Source organism: Rana temporaria, chromosome 6 (assembly GCF_905171775.1).
Source record: "Rana temporaria chromosome 6, aRanTem1.1, whole genome shotgun sequence".
NCBI lineage: Eukaryota > Metazoa > Chordata > Amphibia > Anura > Ranidae > Rana > Rana temporaria.
The window spans coordinates 94,961,985-94,989,080 of record NC_053494.1 but is presented as its reverse complement, the minus strand read 5'-3'; the positions used below and the strand labels follow the sequence as shown (position 1 = coordinate 94,989,080).

Genomic DNA, 27,096 nt, shown 5'->3' with positions numbered 1-27,096 from the left:
TGTCAAGGTGTTGTCGGGCATGTTGTAACCAGGCTTTTTTGTGGCATTGGCGCAGTAAGAGCTTGTTCACACTTACTAAATTACTGACGCTCAACAAACACTCTTATAGCATTTGTAAAGAGTTAGACAGAAGTCAATGAGCTTTAGAATGGGGCATTTTACAAGCGTTAAAACGCTCCCTAAATGCCCTATGCACGGTTTTGTAGCGTTTGATGAGCGCTAAAACAGCTCCACAAAGGAAAGTAACAGATTGTAATGATCCGACCGCAACCACCCCAAAACCGTGCCGAAAGTGCCTGCCAAGCGTTTGTGGAGCGTTGCCATAGACTTGAATGGGAAGCATTGAATAGCTTCAACGCCTCCTGACTCTTCAAGTTTTTGTAATGTGAACTGCACAATGTGCCGTCTATTGAATCTTGTGCATAGGCGTTTAAGGGGCGTTTTAACGACTGTCAAATGCCTGTTCTTAAGCCTGCTAAGCCTGTCCTCAAGCCAGTGTGAAGTCAGCCTAAAGGCTTCTTTCTGGCAATCCGACCATGCAGCATATTTTTGTTCAATTATTGTATGGTGCTCCTTGAAACACCCACACCCTCTTTCCAGAGCAGCCTGTATTTCTCCTGAGGTTATCTGTGTGGTTTTTCTTTGTATCCCGAACAATTCTTTTGGCAGTTGTGGTTGCAATCTTTCTTGGTCTACCCAACCTTGGCTCAGTATCAAAAGATCCCCAAATGTTCTTCTACTTAATAAGTGATTGACCAGTACTGACAAACCCATTGACTATTTATACACAGACACTAATTTCCATTTTAACCTGTGTGTGTCTGCTCCAAGGCCAAACATTCCAAGGTACGTAACTTTTTCATCAGGGCCATTTGGGCGATTTCTATTATTATGATTTCATCACTAATCATAAATCAAAGATAGTTTTTTGGCAGAAGTCATATTTTCAATATCAATGCCAAAATGTCACTATTTGTGCCAGGGTATGCAAACTTTTAAGCTTGACTTTATCTAAATTTAACAAACTTCACTTAAGTAAAATATATTTACCTTTTTACTAATTCCATCTTGCACCACCACAGTACGATAAAGCCTTACTAGACCCTCTTGAGACAGTTTATGTACCAATCTTACAATGGATTTTTTGCAGCATTTAGTAGCTACACCCTCCAGTCTTTCTTGTTCTACAATCATTTTTTGGAGACTACAAAAAAAATGTAAACAAGATAATAATAGAGAAAACATTACACAGTAAAGAAAGGAGACTGACATGAGGTAACAATTTTAATACTTGTAATGACCATGTCAATCAAACTGATTATTTACAACCTCTGAGAAAAATAGGATTTTTTGTACTCACCGTAAAATCCATGAATGGACACAGCTCCTTAAATCTTGACAAGCGGGTTATGTTCCCTGTTTACAGGAGAACACTAGGCAGAAATATGTTAGATAATTAAATACATAATTAAATTAAATACATGTTAAATTAACAGAGTTGAACAGCCCCGCCCAGGGGGCGGCCCCTCCAGACATAACCCTCCTCACTGCAGCATGCAGCCTCAGTTCCTAACAAGCAGTACAAACCTAAAAAGAAGGGGTGGGTGCTGTGTCCGTCCATGGACTCAGAAAAAGGGATTTTACGGTGAGTACAAAAAAATCCTATTTTCTCTTCCATGGACGGACACAGCTCCTTAAATCTTGACAAGTGGGATGTCCCCAAGCAGTTTCAAAAACAAGGGGTGGGAAATATATCAGTAAAACCAATTTTAACTTCACCCCCAAAACAAGCAGAGCTCCTCAACGGAGTAGGTGCAACTTTAAACAGCCGCTGGAAAAAACTAGCGGCCGAAAAAAGCATCAGAAGATGCACTCAGAGCAACCATGCCAATTCTGGAAAAAGTGTGAATGGACGAGCAAGTCGCCGCCTCGCACACCTGTGAGACTGACGCATGAGGTCAGAAAAAAAAAACAGGAAGCACCAATTGCCCTGGTCGAACGTGCCATGACCGGAAAGGGGGGCCCGCCCCTTAAGAGCATAGGCCTGTATGACAGCCTGCCTGAACCACGAGAAATGGTGGTCAACGAGACCGCCAGGTCCTTTAGTGGACCAGACAACGACAGAAAAGGCAGTCAGAACTCCGAAACGGAGCCGTAGCAGGCTGGTACACCCGCAAATCGCGTATCACGCCTAAAGTATGAAATGCAACCTCTGTAGGATGCGCTGGCCGAGGAAAGAAGGATGGAAGAACAATGTCCTTATCGCGGCGAAAGGCCGAAACCACCTTCGGAAGAAGGGAAGGTTGTGGGCGCACCACCACCTAAACCTTATGGAGGATCAAGCATGGCGGCTTGCAAGACAAGACCGCCAACTCAGAAACCCCTCTAACAGAGGTAAAGGCCACTAAAGGGGCCACCTTCTGAGATAGTGTCAAGAGAAAATCTCTCTGTTTCCAAAAGGAAGGTTCCTGAAGAACCAAGAGCACCAGAGTCAAAACTCATGGGGGAAGAGATGGGCCAAGAGGGAAAAGTATATGACAAACCCCCTACACACAAAAAGGGACCCACCAGGGAACGGGCTGCAAAAAGGCCACTGAAAGAACACAGCCAAGGCTGAAATCTGGCCCAAACGGTGCTTTAAGCAATTTTTAGATCCACTCCAAGCTGTAAAAACAGCAGGACCCTGGACACTGAGTACGTCCGTGGACGTCACTCCATCCCTTCGCACCAAGAGATGTAGGCCTGCCAGGTGTGACGGTAGATCCTCCGGAAGAAGACTACCGTGCCCTCAGCATTGTTGAGATGACCGAGTCGGACAGACCCCGGTCACTTAAAGTCTGGCTTTCAATAGCCATGTTGAGCAAGTCAGTGACTGTACAACAGGAGGAAGTATGGGACCTCGAGACAGAGGGACCTCCCGCCCTGGCAACCGCCAGGGTACCTCCGCTACCAGGTGCCCGATATCGGCGTACCAAGGACGCCGAGGTCAATCTGGAGCGATTAGAATCATTGGGATCTCCTCAGCCTCCACTCTGTGGAGCAGCCGAGGAAGCAACTACAATGGAGGAACGGCAAAAAATCGCCGATACAGACCCCACAGGGCCACCAGCGCGACTTGCACGTCTGTACCAGATCACTAGACCTGGCCACTAACTTCGACACCCTTGCGGTGGAGACGAGCGGCCAGGAGATCCATGCCACGGCCGTGGCATTGGCCGGCTGAAACCAGATCGGACGACCTTGCAACCTCCTTGACCACGAGGAGATGCATAGCCTGATCGCCTAAAATAGTAGGACAATGAACGGTAGACACCACCTGGTATTCCCAGGCGGTCTCCCACCCAGGCACTAGCCAGGTCCGACCCTGGGTAGCTACTGAGACCAGACGAGAGCGGACTTAGTAGCCGACTGGACCCTTCAGGTTCACAACCCGTGAGGCTGGCATCTGTCGTAAACACCGACCACTGGAAGGAAGAAACAAACTTCCCAGACCGAAGAGTCGGGGATTTCCGTCACCAACTCAGAGACTCTGACTAGGTGGCGCACCGGAATCTGATGATTTCAGAGACAAGAGGAGATTTTTACCACCTGGACAGTATTTTCCGTGGAAAACCCGAGTGTGGAACTGGGCATACAGTACCGCCTCGAAGGAGGCTACCCACAGGCCTTGGACCAGCAGGTGCTCGGAGAGAAGACAGATTCACCGCAGAATGAAGAGTTTAATTTCTCCAGGGGAAGAAGGACCTTCACCACCGAGGAGTCCGGATCAACCCTAGATACTCCGACACTGAGTCGGAACCTAGCATGCCCAGGATTTGAACCCTGGGTCGCACACATGGAGGGCAGGCTTGCTGCCACTGAGCTACACCTTCTGGCCTAAACGTTTAACACCCACCCGAATATTTAGAGGGTCTGAATGGGAATAACACATCCACTAGGTCTGAGACAGAATCTGCTCTCAGAAGAAAGTTGTCCACGTAGCCAATGAGACAAAGCCTCGCTGTCCCAGCGAACGAATGGATTCCATGCGGAACTACCCGACGTTCACAAAAGGTATTTAGGGCCTGAGGCCCATAGAAAACCCCAAACCTTTCATCCTGCAGGAAAGGTAAAATTACCCCGCAGCTTAGCAAGTCCCACACTGCCCAAGGCAGACCTACGGGCCGGGAGAGGAAGACACAAGGAAAGAACTTTGTTCTGTGGATAGGAGGAAACACTATCTAGTACTGAAGAGACCACCTCGCAGACCCACTGGTCGGAGAGCAGGGAGGTTTCACCGAATTGTGAACTTGCAAGCAGCCCCTCCCACCTAGAGACAGGGAGGGAAGGCTACATACATTGGCAGGATTTGGGTGCCGGCGTGATCGGCTTACGCACCCAGGGATGGATTAGTCCCCCAGCTGGGCCTTTGACGGCCTGGGAGGGTTGCCTCTAAATAATACACACACATAGTGTGTATGTATGTATATTATGTAGGTGTATGCACACATGCCTTTGGAGGAAACCGGAGTACCCGGAGGAACCCACGCAGACCAAAGGGAGCGACAATACAAGCTCCAGGCAGATTGGCGTCAGTGTCCGGATTCAAACCAATGACTCTCTTGCTGCCAAGTAATGGAGTTAACCACTACACCTCCGTGTGAATAAAACCATTCTGAAAGAGAAGCCCTGGATAACAAGGGCGCAGCATTCAATGAAGCATCACAGACCTATATGAGGCCCTGAACCAGCTGGTCCGCTAGCCTAATAACTCCGGGAGAGTCGGTGCTCCTCCACTGTCTGGTGCAAAATGCTCACTCTGAGTTGTATACAGCACTAGGGGTCAGGACTACTCCAAGATGGCCGCTGAGCGTTCAGAACGCGGCCACAGGAAAAATGACTGACCGCAATGTAAGCTGCGCCATAGCGCGGCTACGACAAAATGGCCGCCAATGGAAGTTTTCAATGTAATTGAAAAACCTCCCATAAAATGGCGCCAGCGCCAACCGAGACCCCAGAGTAGTGGCCACAATAGGCCGCAAGTCAGAACCCAGCATGGTAAACATGGAACAAGTCAGTATGTCAGATCTTCCATCAGTCAGATCCATACAAGCGGGGGTTCTCGCTTGTATGGATAGTGGTCACCTATACAAGACACCCAGAGGGTCCACCACCGGAGAAGAAGCCCACCTTTTGAAAAGGCTCTCCTCAAAGGGGCACTGAACTGCCCGGCGGTGAGGGACTACAAAGGCCCTCAGCGGCTGTTCTCATGCCGCCTCTTAGAAATTATCAAAGAATTTTCATAATAAAAATCGTTTGTAAACAAGAATTTATCAAAGAAGGGCACAGAAGGAAAAAACCTACACAGAGCGGTCCGATTTGTGTGATCCAAAAAAGACCGAGCCCTCGGCAAAAACCCAGCTGCACTATCCAGCTTAAGAGAGTCCCTTGCAGCAGTGAGAAGCGCACCCATAAATGCCTTATCCTGCTTGTTTTTTTTTTTTTTACTACCCAGGTAACTGGTCCATGGCTCCAGAAGAGAGCATTCCCCAGAGGAGAATGGGGGAAGGGTGCACTCTTACCGCCCGTCCGCAGTCCACCCCCACCCTGGCACAAATGTGTCCAGGACTAACAATAAAACCTCTGTGGGAATCCCAGGGGCTAACACCTGCTGCCACCACCAGCATGTTGGGGAAGGACCCAGATACGGACTCCAAATATTAATAATATTTACATAGTGTGTATGTATAATATGCACACCTGTCCTTACAAATAAACAAAAGCTCCTAGAGCCCTCTTTTCAGGGCCTCTCACCCACTTGCTGCACTGATCAGGGGTACCCAGAAGACTCACCTCAGGAGGAGACTGCCCAGCGCTGCTGTCTGCTCTCAGCACACAGTGTGTGAGAGGAAAAGAACCGTGAGGTAACTGTGCGGCATCTGCAGGGACCTGTGTGCCAAATGGCGGCAAAATGACCAGTTACACTTACCGGTAGCTGTATTTCTGGTAAGTCTTACAGGACGGCACCCTGAGAGATGACTGGCTTCTCCTGACAGGAAACACAATCAAAAAAGAGGTTAAAAACCCTGCCCCTTCCCGTGCTCCTCAGTTTGAGATAAAGTATGAACCCACCAGTGCACGGAAAAACCACAAAATAATACAAACCAATAATGTATCACAAGGGTGGGAAGTAGGCCTGCCGTCCTGTAAGACTTACCAGAAATACAGCTACCGGTAAGTGTAACTGGTCATTTCTCTAGTCGTCTTCCAGGACGGCACCCTGAGAGAGAAGCAAGTAGCTTCAGGCCTACCTTAGGGCGGGACCACTGCTTGTAGGACCTTTCTCCCGAAAACCAAGTCCTGAGGTGACAGTAGATCAACTCTATAATGTTTCAGGAACGTGTTCCGACTTGACCACGTCGCTGCTCTGCAAATCTGCTCCACCGAAGCTCCGGCCCTTTCTGCCCAGGAGGTTGCTAGTGATCGAGTGGAGTGTGCTTTAACATTAGGAGCTACCTTACCTGCTTGTACATAGGCTAAGGAAATTGTCTGCCTAATCCATCTTGAAATAGAGGCTCTGGATGCTTGAAGGCCTCTTTTCTGACCCGAAAAACAAATTAGTAGGTGAGTAGAACGTCTAAAGACTGTAACTCTTTCTAAGTAAGCTAATAGACATCGTCTAACATCCAGACAATGAAAGGAAGCTTCTCCTTCATTCTGGGGATTTGAGCAAAAAGAAGGGAGGATTACCTCCTGTGACCTATGAAATTTTGTCACTACCTTAGGAAGGTAAAGGGGGTCCTGACTTAGAACTACCCTGTCCTCAAATAAACGAAAAAATGGCTCCTTAATAGAGAGCGCTTGCATATCACCTATCCTCTTGGCCGTCGTGATTGCCAAGAGGAAGGCGAATTTAAAGGTGAGTAACCTGATGGGGATAGTGTCAATTGGCTCAAACGGAGCCTTGGTAAGTTGGTTTAACACTAACGAAAGATCCCAGGGTGGAACCCTAGAGATCTGAACTGGGGACAACCTGTCTCTGGCTATAAGAAACCTCTTAACCAAGGGGTCCAGGGATAAACGTCTATCCAAAAAATATGACAAGGCTGCTACCTGAACCCTTAGTGTTCTTGTGGCTAACCCCTTGTCTACTCCATCTTGGAGAAAATCTAAGATGACCGAGGTCTCCTACTGGGAAACCTGTCTCTCTGAGCACCAGCGAGAGAAGATACCCCAGGTCTTGGCATATATACGCCTAGTGACTACCTTCCTACTGGCTAGAAGCGTGTCAATAACTCTCTCAGAGCAGCCCTTCTCCCTCAGGTTCCGCCTCTCAAGCACCAGGCCGTCAGCTTGAAGAAGCCGGGCTCTGGGTGATAAATTGGACCCTGACGAAGAAGGTCCACCCGGACAGGGAGAAGTAGGGGAGGCGACACTGACCCTCGCTCTAGAGCGGGAAACCAGGCCCTCTTGGGCCACCAGGGTGTGACGAGAATGAACTTCCCTACTGCTAGATTTACCTTCTGCAGGACTCTCGGAATCAGGCTCAAAGGAGGGAAGGCATAGGCTAGCTGAAACCTCCATACCTGTGCCAATGCATCCACCCCCTCTGAGCCGTGTTCTCGGGAGAGAGAGAAGAACCTCTTCACCTTCCGGTTTGCCCTGCGGGCGAAGAGATCTATCTCTGGGCTGCCAAAGTGCTGGCATATTAGACTGAAAATCTCTGTATTTAGTTCCCATTCCCCCTGGAGAATGGGATGGTGACTTAAATAGTCTGCCTCCAGATTGAGGGTCCCTTTCAGGTGTACCGCCGAGAGCGAGAGAACTCTCTGCTCGGCCCAGCCCAGGATCTCTAAGGACAAGTCTAGAAGGGTGCGAGATCTGGTGCCCCCCTGATGGTTGAGGAAGGCCACCGCGGTCGCATTGTCGGAAATTATCTGGACCTCCTGGCCCAAGACTCTGTCCTCGAATGCCTTCAGAGCCTCTCCGACCGCTAATAGCTTGCGGTAATTTGAAGAGGCCCCCTTCTGTCGTTGTCCCCAGGTACCCTGGGCACGGAGATCGTTCAGATGTGCGCCCCACCCCCATGAGCTGGCGTCCGTGGTGATCCTGACCGGATTGGTCTGGCCCCACGACAGACCTTGCTGTAGGTTCTGTGGGATGAGCCACCAGCCCAGTGAGAGCTTCACTGGTTCTGGGAGACTGACGCTGAGCTCTAGGGATTCCCCTTTTCCGTCCCAGGAGGAAAGAAGGAAAAATTGTAGGGGTCTGGAGTGGAGCTGTGCCCACGGGACTGCTGGAATACGGGAAGTCATTAGACCTAAGCCTCTCATAATGTCCCTGAAGGAGGACTCTGCTCTTTCTAACGTTGATCTGACCACTGACATGAGACCTCGGATCTTGTCGCTGGGTAAAAGGAGCTTCCCTCCCAAGGAGTCTATCAGAAACCCTAGATAGAGTTTTTGCTGTTCTGGAAGGAGAGAGGATTTCTCCCTGTTGATGATCCACCCCAAGGACTCGAGGGTAGTCATTGCAGTGGCCAGATCCGCAAGAAGGAGATCCCGACTTTGATTGTATAGTATCAAGTCGTCGAGATAGGGAACTATCGCTATCCCTTGTAGGTGCAGGAAAGCGATCGCCTCCGCCAGGACCTTGGTAAAGACCCTTGGACTGGAGGCCAGTCCGAAAGGAAGGGCAGCAAATTGCCAATGCTGCACTCCCTGGGCGGAGGCGATCGCGAACCTGAGGAACCTCTGATGCCCTAAGAAAATCGGGACATGGAGGTACGCGTCTCGTAAATCGATGGTGACCATGAATACCTCCCTCAGTAGGAGCCTCCTGAGGCTGTAAATACTCTCCATACGAAACTTCTTGTGGAGGAGGGAGGTATTCAGGGGCTTCAGATTTATTATCAGACGAAATTTCCCTGAAGGTTTGGGAACCATAAAGATGTGGGAGTACACACCCAACCCTCTCTGGTACACCGGGACTGGAACTATGACCCCCTGATGTGCCAGTTCTGCAACATTTTGTAGAAGGGCTGCTGATTTGAGAGGGTCCCTGGGTAAATGCGTCAAAAAAAAAGTTTTGAGGGGGAAGCTGACGGAACTCTAGTTTGTAATCTTCCCTTACAATCTGGAGAATATGTGGACTTTGAGTAATACTCTCCCATCTGGGAAGGAACTGGGAGAGTCTTCCCCCGACCTTCCCGTCATTTGGAGTCCTTGTCGCTGGGTTTGGGATTGGAAAAGAGGATACCTCCTTTTTGCTTTTCCTTCCCAGTACCCCAACGCCTGTTGTAAGGGGGCTTTTTCTCTGAGGGACGGTTCTTACCTCCAAATCCACCCTGGGGGCCTCGAAAAAACTTGTTCTTGTTTTGTCTAGGCTTAGCAGGAAAACGAACCCCTTTCTCTGAGGATCTAGTCAGTCTGAACCAAAGAGCAGGGAGCCCTCAAAGGGAAGACCACAAAGGCGGTTTTTGGACGCAAGGTCCCCGTTCCACATTTTGACCCACACTGCCCTTCTGGCAGAATTGAGGAGGGCTCCTGTTTTTGCAGTAGAACGCACCGTCTCTACAGAGGCGTCTGCTAAATATGCTACTGCGCTCCCTAAGAGTTGAAGGGATTCTAAAATTTCCTTAGAATCTGACCCCTGGGACACATGTTCCTGCAATTTTGAGATCCAGGAATTGGCATTTCTTGCAACACAGGCCGAGGCTAAGGCGGGGCCCAAGGCAGCCGCGTTAGCCTCCCAGGCCCTACGCAAGGAGGTCTCTGCCCGCCGATCCATAGGATCCCTCAAATTGCCTGTGTCCTCAAAAGAGAGATCCGATTGCTTGGAAACATGCGCGAGCGGAGCGTCTAGTCTAGGAATCTTAAAAAATGTTGATTCATCCTCCTCAAAGGGGCAACGTCGTTTGCAGGTCTTGTACCTCAAAAGCTTCTTCTCTGGCTCTGCCCATTCCCTGAGGATAATATCCTTTAGGGACTGGTGTACCGGAATAGCCTTGGCCTGAGGTTTTAGCAGGCCTTGGTATAGCCTATCCTGAGTGGAAATTACTTCCGCAGGTTGAGGGATCTCTTCAGAGGCATATACAGCCTCTAGGAGGCCTTCCATATCGTCCGCAGCAAAGACATACCTGCCTGCCCTAGTATCCTCGCTTTCTTCCTCTGCCTGACCAAGAGAGCCACCCTCCTGAGGGGGAATCTCTGAGTCCTCAGAGTCAGACACTAAGGAACCAAGGGATTCCTGGCGGACTCTAAAGATCTGTGAAGAGGAACTCTCCTGAGAAGAGGGCCCTGCGATGGGGGGTTCAGGCTCTTTGCTCTTTAAAGACACATGAAATTCTTTGAGCGTAGAGAGCATTTCGGACTGTACCTGAAGAAACCCCTTCAGAATCTCAGAGGTCTCCTTCCCTGCTAGCTTAACAATACATTTAGCACAAAAGGGTTTGAAATAATCTGAGGGTAATTTGCAACTACAGTAGCCACATTTCTTGGAACGACTAGTGTCCTTGATTGAACGACTAGCACCCCCCTGGGCAGCGCAATCCTCCCCTAAAAAGGAAAAGATACACAGGCATGTATGTAAATGCTGAGCAACCACACTGGATTCTAGCCCACCATACCTGTACTCAGGAAGACTCACCCCCTGTGGCCTCCTCTGCAGCCAGGGTCGAAGATGACCGGACCTCTCGCTCCATCGCGTGAGGATGATGGCTCCGCTCTCTCTCAGCTGCTGCTGTCCTTTTTCCGGTAGGACGTACCGTGTGTCTCCGGTGTAGTGGCAAGCCGAGACTGGCGTGCTGGAGCTGCACTGCGCCATCTTTACCAGGCCGACCCGGAAGTGACACGCACGCGTGTGTGTGTGTGTGTGTGTGTGACGTCCTTGCCCCGCGCCGCCGGCTCTGAGAGACGCTGGTTTGGTGCCAAATTCAAGGGCAATGAACGCCTAGGAATCCAGGACGACCCGGCCGCAGCCCCAGAGCGCACAGAAGGCCCCCACCCCCGGAGAGAGCCTGACCCACAGACCTCCAAGGTAAGGGGAAAGCTCAGGGAGAGAGAGAGGATCAGCCCCTGGAGCTCCAGAATAGTCACCTATCCCCAGGAGACTCCAGCACTCAGGGGGGTACTTCTGCTCACATAGTGAGGCCCCCCTGAGTAAGAAGGGACCCCCTAGGAGTGGAAGTATTCGCTAAACCCAAAGGCTACCCAGTGCCTGCGGTTTAGTTCCCAGGGGGAGACCACCAGCCCCAGGCCTTAGGTCAGAAAAAAATAAACGTTTCGCTGTGGGGAAACACAATCAAGAACTGAGGAGCACGGGAAGGGGCGGGGTTTTTAACCTCTTTTTTGATTGCGTTTCCTGTCAGGAGAAGCCAGTCATCTCTCAGGGTGCCGTCCTGGAAGACGACTAGAGAAATGCAGCATTTAAACAGGAAAAGCCTCCTTGGGCTTTTTAACAGTGAAAAACCCCTCACAGGAAAGCCCAATACAAAACAGAAAAAACACAGGCCAGATAACACAGTCCCCTCAGGAAGGCCCCCTCCCCCCTGACAGCGGCAATGTTAGCAATGCAGCAAAGGAAAAGGAGCAGGAAAGGGAGGAGAAGAGGACCCCGAACCCCAGGAATGCCCAGCCATACCAACCCACCGAAGCGGGAGGGACTGTACTTACCCATCCGAGCGAGGACTCGCTGACGCATTCCTGACAGAACTACAACCGCAATGGAGGTAGCCGTCGGCCCGGTCCACTGTGAGTGAGACAACACCACAGCCCAGTCATATGTGGACTTCGGAGCAAAGCTCACCGGCCACCCCAGGAGTCATGGGGTATGGCGTGGCAGACCCAGCCTCTTTGCAAAGGTGTGCCCACTGAGTAGACTACAAGGATCTATATTATCCAGTCTGTCTCTCAGCCGACAGTTGAAAGAAGAATCTTCAAGAAAAAGTAAAATAACATTTCTCCTCAGGGCGTTGGGCCCAAAGGGAGCCATACGTCCTTCTCCTTGCTAGGCAGAACAAAACTGAGGCAGAACAAAACTGAGGCTGCATGCTGCAGTTAGGAGGGTTATGTCTGCAAGGGACCGCCCCCCCTGGGCGGAGCTGTTCAACTCTGTTAATGTAACATGTATTTAATTATCTAAAATGTTTCTGCCTAGTCCACTCCTGTAAACAGGGAACATTACCCACTTGTCAAGATTTAAGGAGCTGTGTCTGTTCATGGACAATAAGAGAAACATGGCTTTGGAAGTCGGTATGCTAACCTTACCATGAATATTAACTACTTGCCGACCGCCCACCGCCGTTATACGTCCTCACTTTAGAGATGAATATCTCGGTAACGGCAGCAGCTGCTGCCACAATCGAGATATTCATCTCTTCTGTGGGCGGCCGTGTTAACGATAATGTCGGTCTCCGCGGCGAATTCGCCGCGAGATCGCCGTTATCGGTGGCGGGAGAGGGCCCCCCCCCCTCCCGCCGCTGTCCCGCGCCCTCCGCCGCTTACCGGAGCCGTCGGTAGCGGCGGAGGAGATCGCGACCATCCGGCAGCTGAGCGGGGACGAGACTGAAGGAAAAATCTCCTTCGCCCGTCCCCATAGCTCCGCTGGGCGGAATTGACGTCAAAACGTCAGTCCCGCCCAGCGTCTTAAAGAAACATTTTTTTTTTTTTTGCATTTAAGCCCAAATATGAGATCTGAGATCTTTTTGCCCCCAGATCTCATATTTAAGAGGACCTGTCATGCTTTTTTCTATTACAAGGGATGTTTACATTCCTTGTAATAGGAATAAAAGTGATAATTTTTTTTTTTTTTTTTCAGTGTTAAAAATTCTAAAATAAATAAAAATAAATGCGAAAAGCAAAAAAAAAATTTTTTTAAAGCGCCCCGTCCCGACGAGCTCGCGCGTAGAAGCGAACGTATACGCGAGTAGCGCCGACATATGAAAACGGTATTCAAACCACACAAGTGAGGTATCGCCGCGATCGTTAGAGCGAGAGCATTAATTTTAGCCTTAGGCCTACTCTGTAACTCAAAAAATGCAACCTGTAGAATTTTTTAAACGTCGCCTATCAAGATTTTTAAGGGTAAAAGTTTGACGCCATGCCACGAGCGGGCGCAATTTTTAAGCGTGACATGTTGGGTATCATTTTACTCGGCGTAACATTATCTTTCACAATATATAAAAAAATTGGGCCAAATTTATTGTTGTCTTATTTTTTCATTTAAAAAAGTGAATTTTTTCCAAAAAAAGTGCGCTTGTAAGACCGCTGCGCAAATACGGTGTGACAAAAAGTATTGCAATGACTTCCATTTTATTCTCTAGGGTGTTAGAAAAAAAATATATATAATGTTTGGGGGTTAAGTAATTTTCTAGCAAAAAAAAATGGTTTTGTCTCGTAAACACCGACTCTGAAAAACAGGCCCGGGGCTAAAGTGGTTAAAGAGCAAGTAAGCAGACGTGGTCAGACCATCCTTAGGGCATTATATTTCCCAAGAACTGCAGAGTGCTTTATAATTCACCAAGGATCTTGATCCAAGACGTTATGTCGTATGGCAATTTAGATGGGAAGAAATGAGTTTACTATTGCTCTTACTTATCTTTGGAGGAAGGATGAATGATTAGACCAAGTTTATTACTAAGGTTGCATTCACACTGCAATTTTGCCGCGACTTGTTTAACTTTTTTTTTTTCTCACAAATTATTTCCATTGCTGTCTATGGCCGAACGCCAATGCCGCCTGAAAAAAAGGGTCCGGGACTTGTTTTCAGGCAGCAGGCGTACGGCGTTTCGGCGTTCGGCGTGAGATGTGAACCATCTCATAGACAGCAATGGAAAGTCGCCCCTCCAGCGCATCGAGCGTCGCGCTTCAGGCGTTTTGTCGCCTAGGTGTGAATGCAGCCTAACTGAAAAGATCATCACCTGATGCAGCCAAGAATAGCCAAAATCGGGTAACACTTCATGGTCTGCTGAATTATTGAATTGCCTAAGAAACCCATTCACAGTAACAATGACACCTTATAGAAATATTTCACCCCTGACAGATTAGTACTGAGTAGAGAGGAACTAGTGTGCGCTATGCAGTAAATCTGGTTGTTATATGACCTTCAAATATTTAAAGCCCATGGAGCAATTTGTTTTAAACCTAAAAGTGTATCTAAAACCCATACATAATTTTGCCATAGTTGCCATAGTAAAACTGACATTCAGCTACTGATGCAGTGCAAAAACATCTACAGAAACTTTATTCAGTACAGCACAGGGAGAGAGCACATGAAAGAAAGAGGAAAACATATTTAATATTTTTTAACAAATAATAAAAAAAAAAAAAAAAAACACAACAACATTATGCAGTTTTAAATAGTGATCTACAAAAGTAAAAAAAAAAGTATTATTTTCAAAGAGTTTAGCTCTACTTTAACCTTCATAGCGGCATAAAAAGAAATGACTCCAAAATATTACCCATTTTGTGCCAGCATTTCAAACACAAATCTGTGTTTCTGTTTGGAGCTAGGCAAGGGGGGTCATTGTGGAAATAACCTTTAAGCCTCGTACACACGATCGGATATCTGATGTAATCGAATTCGATGGATTTTTTCATCGGATATCCGATGAAGCTGACTTTCATCAGTCATCTGACCGTGTCCAAACGCGGTGAAGTACAACACTACGACGAGCCGAAAAAATTAAGTTCAATGCTCCCGAGCATACGTCGACTTGATTCTGATGGATGCGTGGATTTTTGTCCGATGGAGTTCCACACAGACAATCTGATTTTTCTATCGTTTTTTTATCCATAGGAAAAATTTAAAAAAAGGTTCTATTTTTTTTCACCGATGGAAAACAAACCGATGGGGCCCACACACGATCGGTTTGTCCGATGAAAATAGTCCTTCGGTCGGTTTTCATCGGACAAACTGATCGTGTGTACAGGGCTTAAGGGTGCACGATTTTGATGCCAAAGGATTATCAGATTCTTACCAGTTGCTGTCTCCAGCTGCTCTTCATGCAATATTATAGATAATGTTGATTTAAAAAAAAAAAAAAAGGAAGAACAAAAACAACAATGAAACAAAAATATGTGGGTGCTAAAATAGAAAAAAACAAATACATTCTTTAAAGTGGAATAAGAGATTCCCCATATACTGTATGCTTTAGAGGAGCTCACATTCATAGAAGTTGACGCCCCTACTTTTTGCAGCCTCATTAAATTGTCAGCCCTTAAAAGTAAATGAATATAAACTGCCAAACTATTCACATGCAGTTTTATAAAAATGTTAACAAAAAGATGACTTACGTGAACAAGCTCTCCACTAAGCGCAAATTCTTAACGGTCTCCACAATTACGTTTCTCCTCTTCAAAAGACGATACGTTTCACGAGATTTTTCCAGTGTTCCTGACTTCAAGGACCCTTTACCTTTTTTGGTTTTAGAGGTTTTATCCTAGAAACAAATTACGCAAGTTTAGTGAAAGAAAAAAATTGTACATTTTCATATGGCAGAGCTGCTTGATCTTAAAATGCCTATTCATTATTTTGTCTGGGCTTATGACAACTGGAAGGGCTGCTTATATGCTCATTAGCTGATGACCAGACTAATATATCACTGATGGGGTAATAGGCAATCAGGGGAGAGGGGGGCCGGGTCAGGGCTGCTTGCTGTGGGAGCACTGAACAGGGAGGAGCCAGGACCACAGAAGAGGGACCCGAGAAGAGGAGGATCTGGGCTGCTCTGTGCAAATCCACTGCAACAGAGCAGGCAAGCATAACATGTTTATAATTTTTATAGGAAAAAAACAAACAAAAAAAAACAAGACTTTACAATCACTTTAAGGATTCTTGTTTTATATTCTAATAGCATTACATTTGTTATTCGTATCTGTCATTACCCAATTAAATATTTTACTTACAATTGTTTGTGTGACCTCTCTTTGCACATCTCAAATACAGCCCCAAAAGCAAACTATCACGTAACCGTGATAAAACATTCACCTGATGAATTCAGCTCTGTGAGATATTCTTACCAAAATTTGCAATTGTGATTAATTTGACAACTCCATAGTCTCAAACAAGGTAAAGGAAGAAAACAGAAAATGACTTAAAATGATAATTACATGCTTCAATTTCTCGCATGCCAAGACCTCCTCAATTACAGAGACTTCATCATTATCCTCATTTGCAGACTTCATAGAGAAGTTGGACTCTAAATGGAGACTGTCCCTACTGCAGTTGTTTTTGGATGTGACTGATGTTTTGTCCAGTTCAGCGAGCTGTAAACTGAATTTTCCTAAAAAAAAAAACAATAAAAGATATTACCTCAGATGAAATAAGCACATATTCTGCCAGGAAAAAAATAAATAAAGTCACAATAAAAAGTTATAAATGCAAATTTTTTTGTAGGTTCAAAAAACAAATTGCATTTTTATTTGGAGCCTGTAAAGCAGCAGATCACTGGTGCCATGCAGGTCTCCTGTAGATCTTTCTGTGCATCATGTGCCCATACAGTTTTATCATTTTACTTCTTAAAAGCTCCTTGCATAGTTGCTGACAGTAGTGCAGTTTTTGGATCCTCTCAAATGAAAGAAGCAGGAGCCCTCCTTGGTTGCATTGCACACCAGCATTCTGGATGTGAAGAGGATGGAATATTTGCTTCCCTAAACAATTCCATAACAGGGTTTGGGAACTGTGGAACCTTTTAAAAGCTCCTCTTACCCGACTCCTCCTGGGGCGCTGAGACCAGTCACGCAGCAACACAGTCCCCAGAGATAAAACAGTAATAAGCCAGTAACAGACATAGAACATCCTACCACAGTGTGGGAGGTCACAGATATCAAAGAATCAAAGAGGTGCACAAGGTTATAACATCCCTCTCACATACAAGCCCCCCCATACCATCAAAGATGATAAAAGAAGGGGTCCCAAGTTAGCTCCACCACCTAAAGACTACGGAACATAAAGATACCCCAAGTCTTTAGATGTATACCACACATGGGTCCAAGTGAGCAGAAAAATAAATTGATTTACTTGTTAGTACTGCGCTTGCTTTTTTGTAAGTAGCAGTATGTTATTGTATGGCCATATTTTTGCTGGCGGTGTGAACAAGGATATACTTACATATGATAGCAGGCTGACAATATGCTATCTCTGATATAATTATGTATACATTTTTTCTTTTCCAGCCTCTTGGTCCCATGTGTGGTATACATCTAAAGACTGGGGGTATCTTTATGTTTCCCAGTCTTTTAGGTGGTGGAATTGCGGAGGAGGTAACTTGGGACCCCTTCCTTTATCATCTCTGATGTAATGATGGTATGGTGGGGGCTTATATGTGAGGGGGCATGTTATAACCTTTTGATTCTTTAATCTATGACTTCCCACACCATGGTAGGATGTTCTGTGGCCCGGTCATTGACCAGCAATATGGTCCGGGGGTGAAGTGGTTAAAGAGGTCATAATTTTTTGGCACCAGGGGTCTGATATATAAGCAACATAGTTTCTCATTTGGACGATTGAATGCTGGTGGACACATTGTTGTTTGCAGACTGTGGGGTAAGTGCAATTACATTTTTGTTTTTAGCCAGCAGTCTTTTCATTCTGTTTTGTTGTTTTGGCTATTGATCTTTTTTTATACATCTATATTATTGTAGGTGGTTTTGCCATCTGGTTTGGATTTTTAAAAGCGATATCTTCATTTATAGGACTGAATACAAAGTCTGGTTGGGCATTTCCATTCTGGGCCCTTTCTCTCCTCTCCCCTTCTCGTTCATCTTGGGAGGTGGTATACCATATGAATAAGGCATATGGTAAAGAATGTCTTAGTTGTTTCCGCATTGGTATTTTATATACATTTTTTATTTTTGGGCTATTGTCTTTTTGGTATTGTGCCCAATTGTATTTTGTTGATAATTGTAGGTCTCTTGCCCTATTTGTGGATATCTAGACAATAACCTTGTATCTGGGGTACGAAACTCCAAGGAAAAAAATGTGGCTGGCAACTCCAGAATCCCATGAAAATCTTTATTTTCTACATAAAAGGTCAAGATAAAAAACAGCTGATGCGTTTCTGCTTACAGCCGTGTTCACATCTGGGGTACGACCCTACGTTTGCTGTCTTTTGCATACTGTGCCTTTTTCTTCATGTACCATGGGGATACTGTAGTATATGGAGGAGGTTATCTTGGTTGACTGGATGTTTATTTTATTTTATTTCCCTATTATAGGGCTTGTATATGTTATTCTCCTGCCCCACACTACTTATCTTGTCTGCACTATATGTTTAGCTATCCTTGAGCTACGCCCCAGTGACGAGGATGTAACAAACTGTATGAATATCTTGACATATATGGAATACTAATTGATTATTGCAAATTTCTTCTGTATACGCCATTATCTCTGCTAACAAACCAATGGGGTCCTGAGGAAGCGACTATAAAAATGCATCAAATTTTGGCTTCTGTCACATTGATGCATGTTTTTAACAATTTTTTTTCTTTGCAGTATTAGTGTATAATTTTGATATTTTTGTATTGCCCATGTGGCCATCCTTATTTTGGTACCAGTAAAGTCCAATATTTTCAATGTTTTTGTTATGTATTATAAGCCGACAAATGGGCAAAACAATGTACAAAAACAAGTACGGTATTCCTTTTTCTGTAAACAGCAAAGAGGTGATCATGTCAGAGGATATGAGATTATATATATATATATATATACATACATACATACACACACACACACACACACACACACACATGATTGGGAACCGACTGATTCTTGACTATTAGTAATTTTACAATGGAACATAGATCTACAGATTGGTAATGGGTTTGGGTTATAGTCTTGAAAGGGCACAGTAGTAGGGTCGCCTCACAAATGTCACATCCAGCTATCTGCAAAAAAAAATTACTGTATTTCTAAAAAGAGAGTTCCCTCAAGCAAAGCGAATACTTCAGCTTGGAATAAGCAAACATCCTCAATCACCCAGCAGATTAGTAGGGGGAAATCCACCCTTCAAAAATACCAAAATCATAAAAAACAGGGAGACTGCAAAAGAATATCATCAGTTTTAGGTGGTTTGGAAATTTAAAAAAAGCTTACCCTTTGATGAAGGCAGAGGAGTGCTTGTCCTAGCAATGTACTCACTCAAATCATCTTTCTCATCCTCTGAAATCTGTAAATCTGCAGCTGGGTTGTTTTCAGTATACATTGCATTGTCGTCTTCTACATTTTGTAGTGGGGCTGAATTAATCAATGAAAGCTGTTCGCTTTTTGCTTTTTCCTCTAAAAATTGTTTGCGTAAGTCACTTTCCTCCACAAATACATGAGAAATAAATTTGGTAGTTCGCTGACGTCCTTCATCTTCCATGAAGCCCTGAAGTAAAGAAAGAGAGAGGTTTCAAAATATGTTTATTGAGCTAATGTTCCATGTCTCCCACATTGCTAAATAACTAATAAACGAATAATAGTCCAATTGATCATATAGCTATAAAATACTGGCTTCCGCATCTTAGGATGCTGTTGAATGTAATCTATAAAGATCTATGGAGCCAGTACTGGTGGAACATAAATCTACTCTGACGAATGAACCTGGAAACAGTAATGATTTTATCACTTCTTGTTTTAGAGCTGTCATTCCAGAACTGTTACTGCCAGAAAAGCAGCGAATCAAGCACAATTACGACTGTGTTAGCTTTGGAGGGCAGGGGAGACATTAGCGGTCTCTATAAAGAGTACATGTCACTTGCCTAAAGCTATCACAAGGGGGCTTCCCTTTTATAGGGAAACACAATCAATGACATCACACCTACAGCCACACCCCCTACAGTTAGAAAAACAAATGAGGTCACACTTAACCCCTTCAGCGCCCCCTTGTGGTTAACTCCCAAACTGCAATTGTCATTTTCACAGTAAACAATGCATTTTTTGCTGTGAAAATGGCAATGGTCCCAAAAATGTGTCAAAATTGTCCGAAGTGTCCGCCATAATGTCGCAGTCACGAAAAAAAAAATCGCTGATCGCCGCCATTAGTAGTAAAAAAAAATTTTTTTTATAAAAATGCAATAAAACTATACCCTATTTTGTAAACGCTATACATTTTGTGCAAACCAATCGATAAACGCTTATTGAGATTTTTTTTTACCAAAAAAAAATATTGCATTGTTTTAAAAATTGTCGCTCTATTTTTGTTTATAGCGCAAAAAATAAAAACCACAGAGGTGATCGAATACCACCAAAAGAAAGCTCTATTTGTGGGAAAAAAAGGACGCCAACTTTGTTTGGAAGCAATTGTCAGTTAAAGCGACAGTGCCGAATCGCAAAAACTGCCTAAAGGTCCGGGTCTTAAGTGGCAAAAATTGCCCCATACAGCACGTGGTTAGAAAACACATTTAATGATGTATGAATGACTACAAGCTGCATTAATTCATTAAATTGCATATTTTTAACCTCCCTGGAGTTTACCCTTAATTGCTGTTAAATATATACACACTTTAAAAGAAGTGTGGCGAAAAACAAAATCAAAAAACACAAACATACTCACCTACCTACTACAGCATCGATCTAATACTGAGAACCGAGTGATTACGTGACTGCAGTCACCTTTTTTTTTAACCACACTTTTTCCTTCCACTCAACTTCCCATTAATATGCTTGGATACAGCACTCTGAACAACCAGCTTCTTTAGCAATGACCTTTTAGGACTTTCCCCTCCTTGTGGAGTCAGCATTTAGAAGGATCCTGATGGTGGTTATATTTGAAGTGGCGTGAGATAGAATACTTCTCTTAATAATTGGTATTGATACCGCATTTGTGCTCCCCAATCCTAACCCTCAATAGGCGAGAAGTGCATCCCACATACAGGGGACCACATGGGTAGATGATTCCGTAAACCACAAAGGCGGCACTACGATTAATGAACTGCTTGATGTTATGGGTCTTGCCATCTGTGCCTGTCACCATCCCTTGTCTATGCCACTTAAAAGGGACAGGTGCCACAATTTATGCCACACCTATAGTTCCCTTTTTGATCACGTGGCCCATTTGTTGTTGCCTGTACTTATGAGTTTTTCCTCTTTTTTGACCCTTCTAGGGGTTATAATGCTTCTAAGGTCTCTTGGTTTCCTATAGATGACATGTGCTTGTTTGTTTGTCAGAATTTTTCCAAAAACAGGATCTTGACACAAGATGCCCCAGATCTTTTGTAGAATGTGCAAGAAAAAAAATGAGAGAAGCAACCTGAGGTTCCCACTCTATTGGAGAGGCATAAGCAAGGCAGGGCTCCCAGATATTCAGAAGCTTAGGCTGAGAATACTGATATCTTGTCATTGACAAGATATCACATTTATGCAACTCTTTAACCTCCCCTAAACCTTATATTTCAGTTTTGGGTAGATATTGGTGAATTCATGACTGCGTATTGCATCTCTTCAAAAATGTAATTGTATAGCACTGTTTTTTTTTCATAGTAATATATCTAAGGGTATTGACAATAGTAAAACATGTAAACCACGCTAGTGGTATGAATATATCAAATGGGAAAATAGGAAAGCAGAAAACATACCATGCAAATTCAACATAGTAAACAGAAAATACAAATGTATTGCACTAACCCTGCAATCAAAAAAATATATTGATACAAAATAACAGTGTATATTAGAAATAATCTCAAATGTGACAGCTATGTGAGTACAGTCCAAAAATGGGAGGTGATAAAAATTCCAAGGTCAGATGATGAGAGTGTCCTGAAGGAAAGGTATGGAATCCACCACCCTGTAGTTATCAGGAAGTCTTACCAAACAGCCATGACCTCCTTGCCATAGGAAGGTCAGGAAACGCCTCTGCTCCTACGGGCTGATTTACATGCCTCCAGTGGGCAACCTCCTATTGCTGGGATAATGTTGTTCCACACCTCAGGTACCTCAATATGCTCCTGATCAGGGGATTATATGGTATATTACATTCCGCCTCTGCTGCCTCTTCCAGCAAAAGCAATTGTAGAGAGGGGAGACATTGCTTGAAGTCTCCTCCCTCCCTGTATTACTTTGATCCCATGTGGATTTTATTGATTTAAAATAAATACTACACTATCATACCACTCCTTGTGGTGGGCTCTTTTCCACCTAGGACGAGTCGCTCAGCAATATCCGATCAGTATAGGGGAACCCAGTGTGGGGATCATGGCAAAGGCACTTATACAGTATATGAACACTACCGTATCATACATGAATGTATCACTTAGATGTGGAGATCTCTATTTAACCACTTCCTTACTGGGCACGTATACCCCTTCCTGACCAGGTGAAATTTCAGCTTCTGGCACTGCGTCGCTTTAACTGACAATTGCGCGGTCGTGCGATGTGGCTCCCAAACAAAATTGGCGTCCTTTTTTCCCCACAAATAGAGCTTTCTTTTGGTGGTATTTGATCACCTCTGCGGTTTTTATTTTTTGCGCCATAAACAAAAAAAGAGCGACAATTTTAAAAAAAAGTAAATATTTTTTACTTGTTACTATAATAAATATCCCATTTTTAAAAAAAATATATATTTTTTTTTTCTCAGTTTAGGCCGATACGAATTATTCTACATATTTTTAGTAAAAAAAAAAAAAAAAAAAATCGCAATAAGCGACTGGTTTGCGCAAAAGTTATAGCGCTTACAAAATAGGGGACAGAATTATTATTCATTTTTATTATAATTTTTTTTTACTAGTAATGGCGGCGATCTGCGATTTTTATTGGGACTGCGACGTTATGGCGGACACATCGGACACTTTTGACACATTTTTTACGCCATTCACATTTATACTGCGATCAGTGCTATAAAAATGCACCGATTACTGTATAAATGTGACTGGCAGTGAAGGGGTTAACAATAGGGGGGCATGGAAGGGGTTAAATGTATTCCCTGGGTGTGTTCCAACTGTGGGGGGTGACTGGGGGAGGTGACCGATGCTGTGTCCCTCTGTACAAGAGACACAGATCGGTCTCCTCTCTCCCTGGCAGGACGTGGAGCTCTGTGTTTACACACAGAGCTCCACGTCTTGTCCCTGTAGCCGCCGATCGCGAGTGCCTGGCGGACATCGCGGCCGCCAGGCACGCGCATCGGTATCTCAGGAATGCGACGGGCGCTCGCGCGCCCTCTAGTGGCCTGGAAGAGCGGAGGACGCATATATGCGTCCTGTTAGAGATTTAGAACCACCCTGCTGCCGCACATATTCGTACGGCCGTCGGGAAGTGGTTAAACTGTTTGGAGTATTATTGTACAATACATGAATTGCTGCATGTGATTTGCATGACATGGGAACCAAACCTGCTTTCTATGGAGCCACTTTCACATATCTTGAGCACTGTGGTGCAAATTCCATGCTCAATACCTTTTATGGAAACGTTTCTGAATCGACATGTCATCAATTTTGAACACAAATTGCCACCCCCAATCCTTACCAGGCCCTTCGGGTCTTGTATGGATTTTAAGGGGTACCCCAGGACAAACAAAAAAATATATATAAAAAACGGCATAGGGTCCCCCCCCAAATTCATACCAGACCCTTGGTTCTAGTATGGATTTTGAGGGGAATCCTACGCCAATAAAAAAAAAAAAAAAAAAAAAAAAAGAAAAAAAAAAAGTCATTGGGGTCCCACTCAAAATCTATACAAGACCCTTATTCAAGCATGCAGCCTGGCAGGCCAATAAGGAGAGAGGGAGGAGCGATCAAGCACCCCCCCCCCTCTTGAACCATACTAGGCCACATGTCCTCAACATCCGTTGTTAACCACTTGCCGACCGCCTCACACACATATACGTTGGCAAATTGGCGGACATGTACGTCTCTTTAAATTTTCGGCTATTCGGGAGCAGTGATCTCTGCCTAGTGAGCCCACCCCCCCAGTTAGAATCACTCCCTAGGACACACTTAGCCCATTGATCGCCCCCTAGTGTTTACCCCTTCTATGCCAGTGTCATTTATACAGTAATCAGTGACTATCCATTTGTAGCTCTGATCACTATATAAAATATATAAATGATAATTGTCCCAAAAGAGTGTCAAATATGTCCGATGTGTCTGCCAGAATGTCGCAGTCCCGATAAAAAAAAAATAAAAAAAAATCGCCACCATTACTAGTAAAAATAAAGAATAAAAATGCCATAAATCTAGCCCCTATTTCATAGACGCTATAACTTTTGCGCAAACCAAATCAATGTACACTTATTGCGATTTTTTTTACCAAAAATATGTAGAAGAATACATATCGGCCTAAACTGCGGAAGAAAATTTTATACATTTTTTGGAGATATTTATTATAGCAACAAGTAAAAAATATTGCTTTGTTTGTTTATGGAGCAAAAAACAAAACCGCAGAGGTGATCAAATACCACCAAGAGAAATCTATATTTGTGGGGGAAAAAAATATGTCAATTTTGTTTGGGCACAATGTCGCACGACCGCGCAATTGTCAGCTAAAGCGGCGCAGTACAGAATCGCAAAAAATGCTCTGGTCAGGAAGGGGGTAAATACTTCCAAGGCTGAAGTGGTTAAGCACACAGCGGTCGGCTTTGGGCCTGCTCCTAAACAAACAGTTATTGTTAAAGTCGCCTGTGGCCGCCGGCTCTGATAAGTCGCATTTGAACCGCATCTGAAATTACAGCTTTGGAAATTTGCAGTAAAAATCTGACCTGATTTTCTTACCACTCAAGGGAAGAGGGAGTTAGGGAGTTAATAGGCATATTTTCAGAGCAGCGTTTTGAGGGAAAAAATGTAAATCCCAAAAAACGTTCAGCATTCCTAAACTCACGTAAACAGGCCTAAATGTGGCATTTAGCAGTGTTTGCCATTTTCAAGTCTACATTGGTAATAGTGAAAAATTAGCAGAGGGTAGGTAATGCTTTGAAAAAAAAACTGCTTGTAAAAACAAAATTCCCATAAAAAATGCACATAAACTCATGCAATATGAGCCATTATGAGCTGCTTTTTCCGCCCCTAGCGTGCATGGACCATTAAGAAGCCTTAGAAGCACAGACACAATGGCATTTGCTGTGGGCAACAAGAACATAAATGTGCCTTATATGTCAATGATGTCATTTATATCGCCAATCCTCAAGTAATTTTACCTAATTTGCCATCTTTATTGGAACAGTTTTCACGGCATTCCGGCCTGAACTCTGACAAAACAAATAGCCCTTAATGTCTTGTTACCTCCCTTAATAGTACATGCCCTTCGGGATAGCTAAAATGTTCAATGGAATGGTCACAGCACTCTCTTTCATATTTAAATAACATCTTCCATTGAGATTCTTTATAAGGCTGACTATCCCCCATGGTTTAAAAAACTTGGAGGACCTTCGCCGTTGGACGAACTATTCCCTATCATGGTTTGGCAGAATCAACTCCGTCAAAATGACACTTTTACACAGAATACTTTACAACTTTGGAACTTTACCAGTGGCAGTCCCAAGAAAAGATCTACAGTGTCTGCAAGCCAAGGTTCTTAGTTTCATATGGGGTAAGAGAAGACCTCTGCTGAACAGATACAATATACCTCAAAGCTAAATGGTGGTCTCCCCATCTAGAAAAATACTTCCAAGCCGCTCAGGTTGTCCAACTTGCCTATACTACAGCTACAGGTCCTGTACCTCTTTGGGTCTCTTTCCTGTCACCCCTTGGCCATAGGATAATTGATATGGTTCCTAGCCATCTACGTCTATATTATGCCCCTTCCTTATCACATTCATTGGCAGTCTGGGACAGAGGGCATTCACCATGCATCCTTATTATCCCTACACACCGTTTGCTCCCATCTTCTGCAACCCAGAGTTCCCACCTTGGTTAGTACCAAAATCATTCCAATGGTGGCTTAATAAGAGGTTACCATGAATTGTCGATTACCTTAACCACTTAAGGACCACCTCCTGCACATATACTTCGGCAGAATGGCACGGCTGGGCACACGCACATACCTGTACGTCCTGTTTAAGTGCCCACCGTGGGTCGCCGGCGCGCAATCAATGAAGTCACACGTCCAGCCCCGCCCCCCTACAGTTAGAAAAACATGCAAGGTCACACTTAACCCCTTCAGTGACCCCTAGTGGTTAACTCCCAAACTGCAATTGTAATTTTCACAGTAAACAATGCATTTTTATAGCATTTTTGGCTGTGAAAATGACAATGGTCCCAAAATTGTCCGATGTGTCTGCCATAATGTTGCAGTCACAAAAAAAAAAAAAAAAAAAAAATCGCTGATCGCCGCCATTAGTAGTAAAAAAAAAAAAAATATTTAATAAAAATGCAATAAAACTATCCCCTATTTTGTAAACGCTATAAATTTTATATATCGATAAACGCATATTGTGATTTTTTTTACCAAAAATAGGTAAAAGAATACGTATCGACCTAAACTGAGGGGAAAAAAAAAAACGTTTTTTTATATATTTTTTGGGGGGATATTATAGCAAAAAGTAAAAAATATTGCATTTTTTTCAAAATTGTCGCTCTATTTTTGTTTATAGCGCAAAAAATAAAAACCGCAGAGGTGATCAAATACCACCAAAAGAAATCTCTTGTGGGAAAAAAAGGACGCCAATTTTGTTTGGGAGCCACGTCGCATGACCGGGCAATTGTCCGTTAAAGCGACACAGTGCCGAATCGCAAAAACTGGCCAGGTCCTTTACCTGCATAAAGGTCTGGGTCTTAAGTGGTTAATGGAACCTGGGTATACTCTTTACAACACTTTAAAAGCAAAATGCAGATACCTGCTGGTGAAATATTCCGATATAAACAAATTGTGTCTTTTGTTAGATGCAAACTTAATCCAATAGTTGGGCCTCTTACACTACGACTTTTGGAGTCGTCTTGCCAGGCAAGGGGTCTTTTGAGGGGATGAATATCTGCGGTGTATGCCTCCCTCAAAGAACTGAATTCGAAACTCTCCTATATGAACCAATGAGAAAAGGACCTGAATCTTACTTTTGACCTGTTTGAGTGACAAGATATTGCCTACGCTTTATCTCCATCAAAACCACGCTAATTGAAGCCAACTATAAAAACACTTTTGCGTTGGTACCTGGCTGCTATTCAGGTGGCTAAAATGCATCCGTCCACATCACCTATTTAATGCTGTGGTCAGTTA

General features: G+C 44.4%; 1 protein-coding gene across 2 annotated transcripts in view; it reads right to left on the bottom strand.

Moving 5' to 3' along the window:
* The window catches only part of GTF3C1 (general transcription factor IIIC subunit 1), a 307,903-nt gene that overhangs the window by 216,969 nt on the left and 63,838 nt on the right, over positions 1-27,096 (bottom strand). For both annotated transcript variants that reach the window (XM_040356997.1, XM_040356999.1), the window contains 4 exons: positions 19,072-19,345; positions 16,089-16,261; positions 15,273-15,418; positions 1,051-1,204 (listed from right to left, as the gene is read on the bottom strand). In XM_040356997.1, coding sequence (XP_040212931.1) covers positions 1,051-1,204; positions 15,273-15,418; positions 16,089-16,261; positions 19,072-19,345 — 747 coding nt within the window. The remainder of the gene's footprint in view (positions 1-1,050; positions 1,205-15,272; positions 15,419-16,088; positions 16,262-19,071; positions 19,346-27,096) is intronic.